Below are 20,443 nucleotides of genomic sequence, written 5' to 3'. Positions count from 1 at the left end.
TGGATTCGCCCATACGTGCTACAGGACCTGGTCATCTCAAAAGGCAAAATAAAATGTACAATTCTTAATTTTTTTTACATAGACTTAAACATTATTTTCATAAACTTTGCATTATTATGTTGTGATTTATTTATATGTATTATATTTGTAGGCCTATGCATTTTTAATCGTACAGATAATACTTTCTTAATTCATTTCCATATGCCTATTTATTTATTCAATCTTTTCTATTTATTTGATTACTCCATATAATTATGTTCTTATGTACGTATTTCCCAATACGATATATATATATATTGTTATTAATTTTGTGCATACTTTATATTTATTTAGTCATTCTTTCATTAATTTATCTCATTTATTTACTGGATTAGTATTTGGATTTAGACCCTATATGCACTAGGCTATTTACTTTATGTTAACTATTTACTTTTTTATACATAATTAGGTTATATTATCTTATACACTATGTAACTTATTTATAATGCATAATATTTATATGAACTTCTCAATATATTTATACAGTTCATTCCCTTTTCTGTCTACTTACTCTTGCTCTCTCTTAAATCAGCGTTTATTCACTAATTTTACATACCTATCACTTCATTTATTTGTATTTATGAAAAAATTAAATACCTCTTCATATTTATTAATTTATTTATTTTGTTATCTTATCTCTACTTAGGCCTACCCGTTATCTTATTTCAATACTTGTTTACATAATTTATTCACATATTTATATATTGCTTATTTGTGTTTATTAAATTATATTTGATCTTTTAAATAAATGAATATTAATTTTCCCACTTATTTTAAGTATGTTTTATTTTATATTCATTATTTATTTACATAATTATATGTTTAATATTATATGTTAGGCTTATTCAGGGTGCGAATTGAGATTCCTGATGAGGGGGGATAGAATCCTAGATAGAGAATACCATACATAAAATTATTATTATCCTCATTCGATACGGCTCAACGCTTGGTCGCACTGAGTTGCTTGTCTTGCATCTTGATTGTAATAATAATTATATCTATGAGCAGGCTTAAGATAAGATGTGTAATTCCTAAGTCATTGGTTGTTGTCAGCTTCCCGGTGATGATAACACATTAATATTATTTTATTTGCTTACTTTATACTGTACTTTATAAAGTATACTTGTATTAAAACAATTATATTTTGTGAGGGGGGATAGAAGTTATCCATGGTAGAGATGTTAATATGAATTTATGAGAGGGGGATAATTTCCCAACAGGGGGGAAATCACCCCATCCCCCCCGTTAATTCGCATCCTGGATATCTTTATTTGTATCCAAAACTCTTCTTGTTATTATTCTTGTACAAAATATGGCCAATGTGAATAGTTCATAGACTATGTCTCTAAAATTGTTTTGTTACAATATTAATTCTACTCACTCTTGAATTACCATTATACTTCACCATGTTAAGATAACCGCACAAGACAACATCTAGGCCTACCCATCATTTTTAATTAAAGGAGATAAATATCTTTTTTCACCTTCGAAAATAAAGTCCGGGCTGTCTGAATTTGTAGCTGGTTTTGCTGTCACTTTCGCCACAACACAAAAGATAGAACATGAATTAATCTGTAATTCTCATAAATTTACCGGCATAATAAGTAAGTGTGGAAACGCAGTTTAGATCGATACAATGTAGTTGTTATTAAGTAGCGGACAAATTCCTAGTTATTTATTTTCGTTCGTAATTTGTTGGTTTTAAAGAGTGGTAGTAAGCCTGAAAGTTTGGTTGTTTTTATTCTTATTATTACGTAATCAGCTTCACCGCAAGATTATACAGTGATCAAGCTGCAGTCAAATAATACCTTACAGACTTCGGAAACACATTCTTTTCATAGCTTAACTACGTCACGTAATATCCCCTTTATATTTATGCCTGCACGGTCCACTTATTCTGTGGGCTCCCCGAGAACCCTTTGTGGATGCGCACTCTTATGTATATTTGGAGTGCCATAAAAGTTTAAATGGTCCAATCTGGATTTTGCCTGTTATAGTGGAGAATACATTTCTGCAGAAAGATTATGCTTTTTTTTATAGTAAAGGAAGTGAGAACTGTTACGTGGCGCAAATTAACGAAATGACTAGGTTTTCCCTTCCAAAGAATTTATATCGAATCTTGCTGAAATTAGGATTACATTTTTGTCGAAAAAGACAGTAATGATTAAGATTTCTTTTGCTACATAGTAATAAAATTGTCAGTATTGGCTGACAACTCAGTTCTACTAGTTATCAAGATATTGTATTCCTCTCATTTTTCATTCTTCTCATAATTATTCATCTTTTTATTTTTGGCCTTTGTTTTGCGTTTTGCCTTGTTCCAGATGTAGGCGCCAATTCTATAGTCTATATTTTTACAGAGCACTTTTCCTTTGGACATAATCGTCTCCATAAAGTTTGTCTTTTGAGTAGGCTAAATTCGGTGCTTTTCTACACCAATGTTATGGAAACAGCAAGGAGACTAAAGTACCTCGAAAATACCTTGTCAACATCAGCTTTGTTAATAAAATATATAATTTATTTAAATAAACTAAAATAGGATAAACTATTAGGGAAAACACGAGAGTTTTACTTGAAGCAAGTAAAGAAATATGTTTCAAAGTAAATCCCGAAACGACAAAGTTTATGATTATGCCTCGTGACTAGAACATAATACGAAATAGAAATATAAACATTTCAAATTTATCCTTTGAAGAGGTGAAGAAATTCAAATATCTTGGAGAAACAGTAACAAATATAAATGACTCTCGGGAGGAAATTAAACGCAGAATAAATATGGGAAATGCCTGTTATTTTTCGTTTGAGAAGCTTTAGTCATCTAGTCTGCTCTCAAAAAAAACCTGAAGTTAGAATTTATAAAACAGTCATATTACCGGTTGTTCTGCATGGTTGTGAAACTTGGACTCTCACTTTGAGAGAGGAAGAGAGGCTAAGGGTGTTCGAGAATAAGGTGCTTAGGAAAATATTTGGGACTAAGAGGGATGAAGTTACAGGAGAATGGAGAAAATTACACAAGCAGAACTGCACGCATTGTATTCTTCACCTGACATAATTAGGAATATTAAATCCAGACTTTTGAGATGGGCAGGGCATGTAGCACGTATGGGAGAATCCAGAAATGCATATAGAGTGTTAGTTGGGAGGCCGGAGGAAAAAAGGCCTTTGAGAAGACCGAGACTTAGATGGGAGGATAATAAAAAAAATGAATTTGAATGAGGTAGGATATGATGGTAGAGACTGGATTAATCTTGCTGAGATAGGGACCGATGGCGGGCTCTTGTGTCGGCGCCAATGAACCTCCGGGTTCCTTAAAAGCCATTTGTAAGTAAGGAAGTAAAGTAGGATAGATTAAAACAGAATCCAAAAGAATAGAATAGGCCCAAATGTGATACCAGAGAAGAAGAGATCAAAATAGAGTAGTCTAAAACAAAATTACATGAAAATGACGCACAATAATAATAAATAAACTAGAATATAACATAACAGAATACGAAGAACAGAACAGAATAAACCCAACAATATTAGAACATGATAGAAAAGGAAATAAGCGAAAGCAATATAGGCCTACTTAGTGGCGAATACTCCATGTATTCTGAGCATGATTTGCATATCTACTAATTTTAGATACAGTAAAACTATGTATTTACATACCTTTTTCTTTACATATTTAATTGTCCGCAGCTGCGCTACCGGCTTCCGTCATGCGGTCCGCAAAATAATTTGAAAAGAATATTTTTGATAGTAATTTATCTTCAGAGCTAATTGTTACATTTAAAATAAAATTTAAATACTGATCTTCATTGAAATGAAACATTCCGCATGAAGTGTCATATCATTCAGGCGTTTCTAGGTCGAAATATATCGCCTCCTTCTTTTGTTTTGTACACTTCCAATCTCTCTTAATTGTTCCCAGAAGATTATACATTGTCAGCTATACGAACTTTGACATCTGAAATAGTAATATGCGTTACAAGAGCGGTATGTTGACGTTTTCATGTTCGAGGAAAAGTTTGAAAAAGCGAAACGTATTTGAGCTTTTTTAATTTCCGAGAACATGAAAACAAACATACCGCTCGTGTATCGTACATTATTTTGTGCGAAGATCGTTTATTACATACCTGAAAGAGGAATTTCTAATTAGTTGCAATGAAATCTCCATCTTGGTTTCTGCTAAATGACGGCAATTTTGGAAAACAAATATATCTATCTTCAACATTGTTCCTATAAAATATTTCCTGTGTTTGCTATACTGCAGCAGGCCGTGATATACGTCTGTCTTTTTTTCCCCTAGTCTATGATGAGTCTGGAATCTTGTTGATTTTTTCACGGCTTCCTTAATGTTACTTGCATCACGAATGCAGTAACTTTAGTGGAGTTGTAGAGTTTACTTAATTTTTGCAAATATTTAAAAACAATAATTAACAGTGCAATTTAGGTGAAATTGCAGTGGTAAGTTTCCAATTTATAATTATTACTATATTGAACGTCTTTAAAAATAATATGTTAAAAGCCTAAAGCAGTAAAATGAATATGACGCTTAAGCGGTAAGAATAGAGAAATTGTTATGTGTGTTACGTTGGGAATACTGAATGTGGTATTTCACACTTACCGCGTATTGGTTTTGTGCGGAAAGCAAGCAAATACGCACGATTTCGCACAAAATTATTTGCAAGTATTCCTTCCACCTTTCGGTTAGAGTTAGAGTAGGGCTACATGAGAACTTGTGCTATATAGTAAACCGAGAAATTTCCATTCAAAACACACGATCACTACAAAGGAAATCTGATGACTGCCAATCCAGCAGTGAACTCAACTCCCTTCCATAGGGATTGTATAAGTCCAATTGTCTTATGTTTCTCCTTCATAATTTTATTGTTATCACAGGCCTTGATTTTAACCAGCGTACACAGTGTGAAGTATGTAAGGGAAACTTATAACACAGGTTCAGGATTAGAGGTAGAGGAGTAGTAGAGGAGCTTAGAGGTAAGAAAATGAAGTAAGGTGCACTGTTAGTTGAAAAAGTGAATCTTAATGCGTTTAAGGTTTCTGGACTTACAAGAGTATTGGTAATCAAAGTTATTCTGGCTTTCCACGGCTAATTTTTGCTTTCAACTACATTCCAACACAAGAATAAGGAATACTATTGAGAAATGTTGCTCAGTATATAAGAAATTTCCACCAAATTTCTACGTTCAAGTTATTGAAATGAAACACAGAAAGGGAGGGCCTTTTTTCAACGTTATGTAAATTAAAATAAACTTAATAGACAAGTATCAGATTTATAGATATTGGATGCTGATTTTTATACAGTATATAAAATGTAAAATAACTTGTGTATAATTTCTTAATGATTTAAGTACCCATTTATACTTATCATGCTATGCTGGCCGCAGTGTACGCAGTGACTAGATGTGCGGATTTAACTTTGCATGAAGGTCATAGAAAATGAGTTCCAATTCCTTCTAAAGCACGGTTATGAAATGTATATGTTGTCAGTTGGATGTCAAATGGAGACCATGTCTACTTACCTCGAGTCAAGCGAGAGTCAACTTTTTTCCGACTTATTTCAGATCGAAAAAGCCAAAATATAGTATCATAGTAAACCCTATTAACAGCTTCAGTAACCCCATAAGGGAATGTTTGACATCGATAACTAAGATTCTCCACTAAAATGAATAAATAATCCGTGGCGCTACAGCCTGTGAAGGGCCTAGACCGACCAGGCGGCTGCTGGCCTCACGCCCACATGCAGAAGCAGAGGCGGACGATCATCCAACCAGAATGGAGGTATCGTGTGGTTAACACGATGATCCCCCCTCAGCCGTTATAGCTGGTATTCGCAACCAGATTTCGCTACCTATCATAGCTCCCTAAGTGCATCACGATGCTGGGTGAGCACCGGTCCCATACACTGGCCAAAATTTCATGAGAAAATTTCTTCCCCCATGAGGACTCGAACCAGCGCGCATTCCGTAACGCGAGTCCTAGGCAGGATGCCTTAGACCGCGACGCCACGGCGCGGGACCCACTAAAATGATGTAATTTATAATTAATTCTTGTCTACAGTAATGACAGACTGTTCTGCAATGAAACGTTTCTGCAGTGAAAGGTTCCTGTTCGCTTGAATGTGGAGACACAATGCTTTATATATTATAATATACATTTTTCGAGTCCCTATGGCTTTGTGGGTGGCAACAATATAAGTCAAACATAACGCAGTTATTGTGGAAAAATCCTCGCTGAAATCAAAGCAGCAACGAAGAGAAATGGTGAGGAAGCAGAGTGGGACGGTGTTTGGGTTTATAGCATGAAGCGTGAAATGATGGGACTGGATGGCCCAAACAAATCCATAGCAACCCCAGAAATCTGTTTAATACCTGGCACTGAGAGAGACACACGGCTTTATCTCAGCGCCCGGTCATGATGTTGTGCAGTTCTGGCAATGAAGCATGTATAGGCATTCTATCGTTTCCTTTTATACTGAACAACCCAGCCGTAGCTCAAACAAGCTGAGGTTTCTCACCAAACAAGACAGAATTCGACCCCAGACAGATCATACGAAATTCGTGATGGACATAAAGGTTATGGGTACATTTTCTCACTTTGTTTTCCTATGTAATTTTCTTGCCACCATTATCTTGTTATCGCCATTATCATTTTATAATCCTCACCACCGTTCAAGAGGATTAGAACTTTCATTCCTGCTGCGTGTTGCGATCTCATTGTGTTTTGGTAGTTAAGTTCAAGCCATCCATCTCTTCCTTTGCGCGACAATATTTCTTCCTCTGACAGATCGGCCTGGATGCCGCAAGCGATAGAGTGCTGGCCTTCTGTAGTAGCAGGTAGAAGATTCGATCTCGGCACAGATCGGTGACATTTAAGCGTGCTTAAATGCGACAGGCTCATGTCAGTAGATTTACTGACATGTAAAAGAACTCTTCCGGGACAAAATTCCGGCCCATCGGTGAAGCTGATATAATCTCGGCAGTTATGAACGTCGTTAAATAAAACAAAATTTAAGTTAATTTTATTTAATTTCTCTGTCAGGCCCATAATAAACTGATTGCTAATTCTGTGGTGTTCGGGTAAAAAAGGGTAAGTCATTTTTTTTTCTGTGCAGATGGAATTTTGTTCCTCAGTTGAGCACACAAGTTAAATTATACAAGTGAATGTGCACAAATCGAAAGAATACTAGCAGTTGATGTGTTTTATTTGTGTAGAAAATTATTTGCAATAAGGGTTCATTTATCTCCAAACTCATTTTTATGACTTATCTCCCCTTACCCAAACACAGAATTTTGGAGCACGAACTTTAGTCTTTCTTGAAAATATGTTCTTTCCACTTAATTTTATATTTCGTTCTATTGTCTGTTAATTTAAAATATTTAGTTCTTTATTTTAGTTCGTTATTTAACAATGATGTATCAACTACTAGGTTATTTAGCGTCGATGAAATTGGTGATAGTGAGGTGGTATTTGGCGAGATGAGGCCGAGGATTCGTCATACATTACCTGACATTCGCCTTACGGTTGGAGAAACCTCGGAAAAACCCAAATCAGGTAATCTGCCCAAGTGGGAACCGAATCCATGCCCGAGGGCATCTCCGGATAGGCAGGCAATCGCCTCAGCTGACCGAGCTACGCCGGTGCTATTTAGTTCTTCATGTAAGTCCAATAATTTCTCAAACAGAAGTGTAGGCCTACAGTGGTGAGCAAAAAGACTGCCCAACTACGAGTAGAATACTATTTCTAAATCGAAGATTGAAACAGCGCGCATGCCCAGCCGGTTACCACATTCGATACCATGCAATATCTCACAGCTCGTGTAAGAACTCGGGTTCGAGTCCTGTGGAGATACATTTTTTTATTATTTAACAAAATCCAATGTGATTTTTTCCGAGTGTTTTACTCAATATTTTCAAAATATTTCCAATAGTGCAACAATATGCATAGTCGTCTTAACTTTGCTCCGACGTACAAGCATAGGAGCAGTCTCTTGGAAAATTAAATACCAGCTTTTTCCAAGTCGTCGATTTTGGGTCTTTCTCTAATGTAGACAGTAATCTTTTCTCATTCCTCAAAACTGTTCATCTGATCAATAATGTGAACTTGTCTGAAGTCCTCAAACGTTCACCTGAATAGTAAATTAAACTTGATCAAGGACAGTTTACTCGTCTCTCCACTTCATCCAACATCAGGACTGGTAACCCGTATTAAAATCAAGCTAAAATGGTTTCGACATTATTTGAATGTTATATTGGATCATTATCGTATTTTATATGTTATTACTAGAGTCTTGTGGAGTAACGGTTAGCGCGTCTAGCCGCGAAACCAGGTGGCCCGGGTTCGATTCCCGGTCGGGGCAAGTTACCTAGTTGAGGTTATTTCCGCGGTTTTCCCTCAACCCAATATGAGCAAATGCTGGGTAACTTTCGGTGTTGGACCCCGGACTCATTTCACCGGCATTATCACCTTCATCTCATTCAGACGCTAAATAACCTAAGCTGTTGATAAAGCGTCGTAAAATAACCCACTAAAATAAAATAAACTAGAGTCTTACGTTTGGTTACCTAAAGTCTCCAAGCAACCCGCAACAGTGTAGGTATGGAGTATAGATCGGCGACATTTAAGCTATTTAGTTCAGGTCTGCTGTTCAGTGAAGATACAAAAGCAAAACATAGCTAGGCGGTTGGAAACAAGTGCTCCAATAGAAGAATTTGGTAGCAGCAAGTCATTAGGAAATATGAAAATGTATTTTATCAGAAAGAGGGAAACGTATCTAAATATGTGGTCTTGGCCTCATGTTTTGTACTTTATCACCGTCTTTCATTTTGATACTTGATTTTGACATTCGCGGATATTCTCTGTTATTTTAGTTAGATAGAATAGACTATAGTTAATTTATAGGTTAATAAGCACACAACTGCAAAAAATACTGATATTACTAAGTATATTATTATCATTATTTTCAACATTGCCACCAGCATATAATATATCGTCATTGTTCCTGCAATAACTCCTATGTAACATATTTATCGATTTTCAGATTTTTGCTCTATTAAATAACTTAAATAGTGATATAGAAAATAATAAAATCTCCTATATGTAATTATATTTCTTTGTTTCGAAAATGTAAGAATTCACAGTCTCCTATGTACGGCTGCCATGGGATGAATAAATGTGTTTATTCTTCCTACTAAAAAAATTATATTTTGCACATAGGAGTTATTGCAGGAACGACGATATTCTCCCTATGCTGTCTCAGTCTTTAAATGTGACACGCGCCCAGTCCCAATGGAGGAGAAAAATTATTTACCCGGAATCTCAGTCCAATCCCCTAAATGTTTAGTTTTGTTTGTTTGTTGTTGTTTTTTTTTTCAAATTCAAATTTATTTACAATTTACATTTGAAATGAATACATATGTATGGATACCCGAAATGAGCATATGCTCGTGCTCGGGTATAGTCCAGTAGTCTACATAAATTTTATAGGGATCAAATAATAATGCTGATGATAGAAGTAATAGTAGTAGTAATAATAATAATAATAATAATAATAATAATAATAATAATAGCATATTCGTGACATAAATGATACGAAGATTGTAATACAAAATAATTCATTAATAATAATAATAATAATAATAATAATAGTGATAAAACAAAAATATTTACAATAATAAAATAAATACTAAGACGGATAAAATGTAATATAAAACCACTAGCGAGAGTTAACACAACTTAAATAAGCATATAATAACCGGAAAAAATGAACTCGAAAATCAACAGAAAAGTTTGTTGCATCGCAGACGACAGCAACCGCCGTATTGACATTGTGTTGTGCATTAATGGTAGTAGGGGGGGAGCCGAAAGTCTACGCAATTGCCGTTCTCTTCGAATCTTCTCGTACAATCATGGGAAGTTAATGCTGAAAAAACAAAATGTCTACGAGTCAAACTGTTCATTATTACCAGGATAAATACAAATAATACTGAAATATATTAATCTAGTTTCAGTTATAGATCTCCCCTTTTGTGAAAGAGGTAAAAAGCTATCATTTGAAAAGGAATTTCTTTGCATAAGTGAAACGAATCTCATGATTCCATTCTGTCGTTACAGGCCCTCGCTCACGACGGATGAAGAGGAAAGACAAGAAACCGGAGGAGAAGAGACCGAGAACGGCGTTCAGCGGGGAGCAGCTAGCGCGGCTGAAACACGAGTTCACGGAGAACCGCTACCTGACAGAGCGGCGACGCACGGAGCTGGCGCGAGAGCTGGGACTGAACGAGGCGCAGATCAAGATCTGGTTCCAGAACAAGCGCGCCAAGATCAAGAAGGCCAGCGGCCAGAAGAACCCGTTGGCGCTGCAGCTCATGGCCCAGGGGCTCTACAACCACAGCACCATCCCGATGACCCGCGAGGAGGAGGAGCAGGCGGCGGCTGCCGAGGCCAACGCCAAGAAGACCTAGGCGACAACTACCTGCTGTCACACGCCCGCACAACGAATACATTTGTGTGTATGTGTGTGTGGAAATTTGTATATAAATATGAAGTACTTTGAATACTTATTGCGGTAGCATGCCAATCAATTTAGACTGCCATTCAATGAAGTATAAAACTTCTAAAATTTATTATTACAAAACGAACATGTCACAAAGTCATGTGGTATGAGAAGAGTCCAAAAATTAATAATAATAAACAACACTAATGTAATTTAAGCTATAAGTGCAGTGTTATCTACTCACTGCACAACTCTAACACTCTTTACAAAGCTACAAAAAAAATTTCAGAGACATGATGATAGATTTCTGTAGATTGTAACTACAGGCAGGTTATGTTAGTACTGAGCACTTCAGTTCGAATGAACATATTGTGTCTACCCCTATAGCAGTGATTCCAAAACTTTTTGAATGCGCGACCTACTTTTGCAACCCTCCCACACTACCGTACCGGTTCTCGACTTCATTCCAAAAATATAAACCTCTGTAAAATCGTAAATAACTATAATTTTATTCAAAACTAAATGCATAGACATACTACTAAAATACGATTTTACGTAAGACTGCTTTTTTAGTATTTTCCGAAAAAAAAACTTAAAACAATTACAATTACAATTGAATCCCTTGCGTTCAACCGCTGAAATTCCAAACAATATGAATGAAAAGCTCATTGAAATGTGTACCTAATGATGAAATGTTGAAAGTAGACGCTTTTTTGCAGAGCGTTGACCAGTTGCAAAACAAGCTCTTACATTTTTGGTAATAATATTTGCAAACTCGTATTGATGCAAATTAAACTTCTCATCTTTGATTACTCGTACCATCAAAATAAAAGCGAGAAATCTCGAACTCGAAAATGATATTTCTGTGTGCGTATCGAATGCGGAGTCCAGCTTTGAGAGACTACGTTCTGAAAAACAGATACACTCATCGCAGCAATTACTTTTTACTTTATAACTGTTGAAATATATTTTTTTATGTTCAACGTTGTTTATGTTTCTAAATGAAAAATAAATGCATGTTAATAAGGCGTTTTTGTTTTATTTTGTAAATCGTCTCGCGATCCCCTCAGTTCTTTACACGACCCCACTTTGGAAACCACTGCTCTGCAGCATCAGATACTGAACACCGTTAACCGCTAATCCGCGAATTTCTACAATTTTTCATTGAATTTACAGATTCCCTCATAACTTGCGCTACAATGTTAACAAATGTTAAGATAATTACAGTCTGAAAGAGTCTGCAGAGATATTAATTCGGAAATCAGAAAATAAATGCAAACAAATGACCATGGTTCTTTTACTCGACATAATTCCGCGACATGAAATCTTCAGCTTTAAGTCATTTCGAAGAATTTTCATTTTTATTTGTTTTCTTGGGTTATTTTACGACGCTGTATCAACATCTAGGCTATTTAGCGTCTGAATGATATGAAGATGATAATTCCGGTGAAATGAGTCCGGGGTCCTGCACCGAAAGTTACCCAGCATTTGCTCGTATTGGGTTGAGGGAAAACCCCGGAAAAAACCTCAACCAAGTAACTTGTCCCGACCGGGATTCGAACCCGGGCCATCTGGTTTCGCGGCCACAGGTGTGGACATTTCGAAGAAGGCATGCAAATAAATTATACAGAGTGTTTCAGAAATTCTTTGAGACAAACCTTGGGGGCATGTTCCTTACACAAAAATAAGAAACAAATTTAATATAAACATGTCCGAAAATCCTTAGTTTTTCAGTTATTACTGAAAGAACATAATGAAACATCTGTTAGATATTGTCAGTTTAGTAGCAAGTGATGCAACTTTAATCAATTCAGAAACTCATAACAAACGTAGAAAATGTTCTCCTCTTGCTTCAACACACGCATACACTCCTTGGAAACATATAGCTATCTAGTATACATCAGCATCAGCAGACTTGTGTCGATAACATCATTTGATTATCTAACAAAATGAATATTATTATTGGTTACAAACTTAAGTTGTTGGATTGTACCTCGAAACACGTTGAACGTAAACTTTTATGAACTCTTTTGATTGTTTTGATATAAGGAACTTGTCAAAGTATTTCTGAAACACTCTGTGTAATCCTTATGAATACATTGATATCTGTCGGATTGGAACCTGCGAACCTCAGAACCGATGGCAAGCAGAGTAATCACTACATCATCAAGAACCACAAGGCATTGAGATGGCAATGTGGGGAAATTGTGGGATTAAAATGTCTGGGAAACTGAAGTGCTCGAAGAATGGCTTTTCGCAGTCGTTTTATTGCAATATAAATCTCACATTGTATATTGGAATTTAAACTCTGAAATTGAGCAGCAAGTGAATTACACTGTATAATACGTGTCTATCGATAATGATAGTTTGATAGGATACGGAACTGAAAAGGTTACTTTAATATTAACATGAACGTTCTAGAATGGTTATACAGTTGTAGAAACAGAAAAATGTAATAAAAAACTTGAGATGTGGAGCTGAAGTACAGTAAGAAAACTTTTAAATAATTACAGTTACTGAGAGTAAGGTACGGTGTTGTTATGACTATTCCATTATCTAGACCAGGTATATCAAAACGCCTGAATTACGTGCTCATACTACAAGCAATACAAATCCAACAAGGTTCACTTATCAGCAAGATAAAGTACAATAATCACTTTTAAGGAAATGTTGTGCGGGTTCTTGAGAGCACGCAGTGCAGGCGTTTTGACATCCCTGACCTAGGCCAAGGCCGTAAAACTATTTCTATAGCTAGATGTAGTAAACGAAGAATAATATCCTACTCTAACTAAAGTTCAACGATGAAATAAAATTAGTAACCATTCGCTCAAAATAGCTAATTTATCGATATTGTAACTGAAAGTACTTTCCTTTCAATTAATGTCAACCATTCAGAATGATATTCTGTCTATAAAACTATTAAAATACTCGTGTTATCACACAAGAAGGTAGTATAATACAGTCTGATCCGTTTGGGTATGGATAATATTAATTTATTATTATAAAGCTATTATAATAGTAGGAAAAATTTCTTCTGGTTGTATTATGATTAAAACATAGGAGTTTCAATATATGATAATCAACCATGCATAATCTGAAAGGACAAATGAAAATCGTAGATGATTAAAATGGCTACTACAAATCAACAGCGGATACAATGTGTTCTTTGGTATGCTAAATTTGAGAGTGTTAAAAGAGTTCAAAGGGAATTTCTACGTGAGTATGGTGTGCGTAATGTACCTAAATATCATTCCATAATGTTGTGGTAACGAACATTTCTAGAAACAGGTTCTATGTTTTAAAAAAACAGCAGGAGGTCGCAGGTGAAACCCAGTACGAGAAGCAGCTATCTCTTGGCTTTGCCCCCAAACTCCTCAGATCTAACCCCTCCTGACTTCTTCGTGTGGGATTTTTTTAAAGACATTGTGTATTCACAGAAACCCAATAACATTGTTGATCTGAGAGTAAAAATTATTCAAGCTTTTCAACAAATCACCCCTCGTATGTTACAACGGACATGGGCTGAATTGCATCACCGTTATGAGTTGTGCAGGGTGCGCAATGGGGGTCATGTTGAGCTCTGAAGAATTTCCCATCTTTTAGTGTTGTATGCACAAAGTTTCAACAAATAAAGTTCAGTAGTAAATGTTTTACAGTGTTTTTATTTTATCCATACCAAAACGGATCTCCCTGTATATTACAATGGCAAAGGAAGAAAATTATACCCGATTTAACTATGAAATGTATATGAAACAATATCAACCGTTCATTATTATAGCATATCATCGAATTATAATGTATTAAGAATTTATAGACATTAAAAACAATAATTAAAAAAAAGGCTTGATCTCAAACCGTATTTATCAATCACTCTCAGCTGATCAGAAACGTACTGTGTTATAAATTTATTTCAACATTAACGTTAAGTACAGAAAATTTTTAATCATGTTTAGTTATTGATGGACGCGTTCCTCTGCTCATTTTTCATTGGGACTTCAAGGTTCTACAGTTACGAGTTCATTTATAGGCTACAAAAAGTTTGAAATTATGAAATTGCAATTCACACACGTTTTCAAAAAGTACAGAATCCATGTTCTTCATTGAATCGTTTAGAACATTGGTACAGATAAAAACTGAATGTAAAATAAAATAAATATGAAAAGAACTATAAAAATCAATAGCGTCTTCTCAAGGATACCAAATGCAGAACTTTCTTTATAACAAAAACCAAAAGTGTGTTCTGATGTTGAATATTACAGATTCTTAGACTTTGATTGAAACACGCGCTGTAACTGAACTAGACTATACTTTTATTAATAATCGCAAGAATTTTTTTCACATGTCCTTACCTTTATAGCTAATTGAACTTTAGGCATTCGTTGATTTAAATCTGTGTTGAAATATTAAAAATTAATCCTATAAAAATATTTATTAATAGCATTATCCGAAAACAAAAATTAACTATAAATATTTAATGAAAAGATAGAGTAGTAATTTTTACTGTCGCTGAATATGCTATAATATGATCAAAATATTCACATGGTTTACAATATTTCTTGCATCGTCTATCCAAATGCACAATAATTTCAGAGTGCCAAAACAAACTAAAATAATGGCAGTCTTAGAAAAATCACTATTAAAGTCAGAAACAGAATTTGGAAAATTAGCTTCTAGGACAAATAATAAATTTTATTTTTCCAGATTGCGAAATAAATCTACGGAAGGGTACGGAACATTTAGACTGGTAAAATTTGGAAATAAATTGCAATTGAATTATCTTTTAAAAAAATCGATACAGAAATGAGGACGACATTTTGTAAAATAATGTGTGTACTTCTACTTGTCATGGAAGCGAAACATTACACACGATAAAATCTTATTTCTGGAAGTGACTTTTCTAAGATCAAAGAACTACACAGAATTCGATTTTATAGGCCTAAAAGAAAATTAACGATATTTAAACTACTTAAAATGATCAATAAAGGATAGTATAAACAATTATAGGATAAAAATGTGACCAGAACGAAGAAAGTAGGCCTATAGATTATACGTCAATAAAATGACTAAAAATAGTGTACGTAATGTAGGTAACTGGTATGGATATATCAAGAGTCGAAAGTAAAAAAAAAAAAATCTAGGGAAATAAAAATTCAAGCAAATTTGACTACAAATCGTGTGTAATTCTATAGACCTCTTAACCCTTAAATTGGCAAAGTATCCAATAGGATAGAACAGGTTAATAGGCTATATGCTATAATTTTAATATAATAGAAAAAAAATTGGTAGGAAAATTAAAATTTTACAATACTAAAATATTAAACAACATATAAAATATGGACATTGCGATAGTTGTTTTCTTTACAGTCCGCCAAGGTTTACTGAATTTTTAAATTTTATTCAGCTTCCTTCAAGTGAAGTGTGAGAAATGAAGTTTTGCCAATTTAAGGGTTATTATTTTTATTTTATTGAGCTTCCTCAAATTAGAGGCTGCCAAAGCATACAAAACAATACAAGAACATATAGATGATGAAAGATAACAGAGTAAGAAAAAAGTAAACAAGTACACAAACAAACAAACAATGGCAGTTTACAAAATAAAAAAAAAAGTTACAAGTAAAGAAGCAATGAAAGCTAATAAAAGAAAGAAAAATTATAACGGGGCGTCAGTTTTTTCAGTACACTGAATTAGAGTCCATATAGGTGGTTCCATAAAATTTTGACTGACTAATTATGAGGAGGGCCAGTTCATTCAGAAAAGATTTGTGCAGTCTTAGGGTCTTACAGAATTGAGAAGAGAAGTTAGGTATCGTTCCACTTGCTCCAAACATCAATCCCGTAATGGAGAATATTGTCATTTTTATTAAAACAACAACAAAAATTTGAATAGAAATGACATAAGAAAAACCAAATTTAATAGAAAATAACTGAATCAACATCAAATCAAATGTGAATTGATGTCAACCATTTAGAATATGATGCCACTAAAGTTACTCTATGCTGGATTTTCGAAACTTGTAACTTCTTATTTGTTGCTACGTTATATCACTAAAGATATTGGTTCTACAGAAACTCTTCTTGCAATATGTTCATCAAGTTTTGTTACTTTGGATGTTAGGTTTAATTTTTCTACATTTATGTCACTCTGTAGATCTATAGGCTATATGGTATGGTTCATGTTTAGTAGGAACACTGATACAAAACATAACATTTTTCAACAACAGCTTCCGGAATGAGGAGCTAAGTGCTAAGTCAAGGGAAAAAACCAAAGGCAGTGGACGGCATTTCTTGACTCGCGAATCAACCCCTTAATACACAAGCAAGATGGAGGGATAAGGCATGATCTCCTATCCCTTAGCTACCACTTGTTCATTCAACGTTAAATAGTTTGAGTATCCTCCCCTCCCACCTTCTCCTTTGCTGTGTACTGCGGGCTGTATTTTATATGTCGTAATATTTTCTGACCACTGACCTAAGGGATGAATGTAATTATTAAGGGATGTATAAAAATTAACTGAAATTAAAAATGGAACATTTCAACCGTCGTCTGCCACTCAGAGAGTCGTGATATTATTAAAAAAACACTTAATTTAAATAATAATGTTGTAAATGAATATTTAAGTTACAGAATTGACAGAAGAAGAAGAAGAAGATGAAAGCTAAAAACTTCAGAACCAAATAAAACTACAGTACATAGGCCTTATGTTAATTAAATAATACTGCTATTACATATGAGGAGGTAACTTTCGAAACGTGTTTTGTCAGAGTAATGCTATTTTTAAGAGTAGACAAAAAAATGTGTATTTCCATTGTTCTGCAAGCTATATTCACAAATATTACTAAACCATATTATGAAAACACATATAAAATGTTCAACATCAAGTTTAAAAATATTTTTCAAAACAAAACTTGTAAATTTTGATTTAGAATTTGGACAAAACGTGTTTTGAATTAACTGAATGGACAAATAACGATTTGAATGAAGAGGTTTTGGACAAAACGTAGTTTGAATGAAAAAGGCTGTGAGTAAAATGTTTTTCTCAAACACAAAATTGTTTGATATTGAAATTTTGAATGGCATCTTCATGAAAAATTATAAACTTGAAAGGATATCCAAGTTTTTAAGTGAAAACCAGTCTTCATAGAAAGATATTACAAAATAAACTTTACTTAAATATGCAATTCACATCTTTCATCTACCGATGTTAGTTGCTGAGAGAAAGAAAAAACTACAAAGGGAAACTTTACGATTATTTTCCACTGGTAAAAAGTAAGAAAGATTAAAAAAGTGCTCACCACCTAGCTTTTTCCTTTTGCTCAAACCAAGAGGCCTAGGTCCACGTTTCTTTGCTGAATAAGTGTGCATCAAGTTGCCGATAATGTTATCTCGTCTTGTTTTATCAGGTTTCTTATAATACTGTTCACTGAAGTGTTTTAAATGTTTGGGTTTAAATTTAATACAAGAAAACCTTTTCGTATTGTATGTGCATAGGATAAAAACTAGAGCTTTCCTCGGCTGAGACTATCTTAATACTTTTGCTTTGGACTTTAAAGAACTTTGGCTTTTTCTTTTCCTACTACCACTGCTACTTTCACTAACATTCACACTACCGTTTGTTTCCTCCATTTTGACACAAAATCACAATACAACATAATGATCAACTAACTATTAATCACTAAAATTTAATTAACTTGTTGAGTAACACTTCCCATTGCGGAGGTAACCTCAAACAATCACATACTGATAACATTGATCAGGCCACTTGACTAGGTCGTATACTCAGCACTCTCTCATTGATCGGTTGGACAAAACACTCTTTGATCTAAAAACAGGGTGAGGACAAAACCGCTTTTGCTTGAAACACTGATTTTGTTTACTGTTTTTAAATGGGACAAATGTTTTTTGTTGAGTAAATAATATTGAACAAGATGTAACTGATGACAGAGAAATCATTGGTGCCAATATTTCAAATTAAAAAAAATGTGACAAAACACATTTTGAAAGTTAACTCCTCATACTGAGATATTAAAAAGTGTTAGCTGTTACCTGCAATTTACTACAGTGTTAAACTTCTTTCTGTATTCTGATTAAATCCGTTGTGCGTATTACTTGCAGAGATTTGAACCACAACATTGACCTTAGAAACTGCGCTTACAAAATGAAGACATATCGTTGTTGTTCCTGCAATAATTCCTATGTGCAAAATATAAAATTTTTCAGTAGGAAGAAAAAAACATTTATTCATCCTATAGCAGCCGTACAAAGGAGACTGTGAATTCTTACATTTTCGAAACAAAGAAATATAATTATATATAGTAGATTTTATTATTTGCTGTATCACTATTTAAGTTATTTAATAGAGCAAGAATATGAAAATCGATAAATATGTCACATAGGAGTTATTGCAATAACAACGACGATATACTTCAGGGATAATTATTCTGTTCTCCTTCTTGTGAGAATTTTCAATCGGTACTAAACATTTTAAAGTGGTGAGACTCAATGATAATGTGGCCAGCGTGGCACAAAAACACCGCTTAAAATAAGATTAGACACGGGACACACACACACTGTTCCTTCACACTATCGGGAATCGAGTCCTGTTTTTTTTAGATCTGTAATCGAATACACTACAATTAGAACTTCAGAGATGACAAAAGGTATGCCTAAATAAAAATGTAGGCCTACTTGTTTGATATCAAAAACACAATAAGAAATCCTTGACGAAGGTAAGATTCTTTTACTTGACAAGTTTTATATAACTTTTAAATCTTTTTAGGATGCATGTGTATAGTTTCCAGTGATGGAAATTCGGAAAACTTCGTCTCGATCTCGACTTAAAATATAGACGTGGACAAATTATTAGACTAAATTAATTATGTGTGCAACGAAGTTGTATTTATCGGTAGAAACAATGAACAAAAATGTATTTTGCACAGATATAATGAACAGAAAATTGAGTCTTGAGGTTACTAATATTTTGTGAACATTCTCTTATTCTTTATTAACGCGTTGCTTTTGTCATGGATTCTGGAAACCAAAGTTTGACACTTTCTTAGAATATCAGCATCATTTAGCCAGATATGAGACAGTGCTTAAATAAGTCCAAGTTTTGTTGTAAGCCTCTCTTTGTTCACTTTCTTCTTCAGTATAGTTCACAGATTTTCAATTTCGTTCATGTCCGGACCTCTTGCAGGCCATGGGAGAATATCCTCTGCAGTATATAATTAAAACACCAGTAATAACAACATAGCCAAAAAAATATACTCAACCATTGGAAAAATATACCAGAGGATGCAAACAATCATATTTACAACAATATGAGATTCTGTGAATTATACTGATAGTAGTTATGACGAATTATATTATGTTTCCAAGAAAACGTCGACCTGGTTGGCGAGGTGGTATAGCGCTGGCCTTCTATGCCCAAGGTTGCGGGTTCGATCCCGGGCCAGGTCGATGGCATTTAAGTGTGCTTAAATGCGACAGGTTCATGTCAGTAGATTTACTGGCATGTAAAAGAACTCCTGCGGGACAAAATTCCGGCACATCCGGCGACGCTGATATAACCTCTGCAGTTGCGAGCGTCGTTAAATAAAAACATAATATTTTCCAAGAAAACGTTTTAGTCTAATAATTTGTCCACGTCTGTAATGTATAATTTTTGTCAGGTATGATGCAAATTTGAATTCTATTGAAATAGTAGTACCTGTAATGCGGAGTTGTGCATGTAATTCTATATTCACTTTAAGTTCATGTCGTTACTATATTGGAAGCAGTAGATCGCAGTAAAGAGAAATTCTAACGACCTGAACTTGACAGGGTATGGAGTTAAATGGTCACTATGTATTTTCATCGACACATACAATCGATGTTATTGGTGCAATAATTTTGTAAAGTATAAA

General features: G+C 34.4%; 1 protein-coding gene across 1 annotated transcript in view; it reads left to right on the top strand.

The window, feature by feature from the left end:
- Positions 1–19,800, top strand: part of LOC138703827 (homeobox protein E60-like) — a 64,050-nt gene extending 44,250 nt beyond the window's left edge. The window contains exon 2 of the mRNA XM_069832041.1: positions 10,159–19,800. Coding sequence (XP_069688142.1) covers positions 10,176–10,508 — 333 coding nt within the window. The 5' untranslated portion in view covers positions 10,159–10,175 and the 3' untranslated portion in view covers positions 10,509–19,800. The remainder of the gene's footprint in view (positions 1–10,158) is intronic.
- Positions 19,801–20,443: the final 643 nt, after the last annotated feature.

This window comes from Periplaneta americana, chromosome 1 (assembly GCF_040183065.1).
Source record: "Periplaneta americana isolate PAMFEO1 chromosome 1, P.americana_PAMFEO1_priV1, whole genome shotgun sequence".
NCBI lineage: Eukaryota > Metazoa > Arthropoda > Insecta > Blattodea > Blattidae > Periplaneta > Periplaneta americana.
The sequence above is the reverse complement of the archived record's forward strand: the minus strand, read 5'-3'. Positions and strand labels throughout refer to the sequence as shown.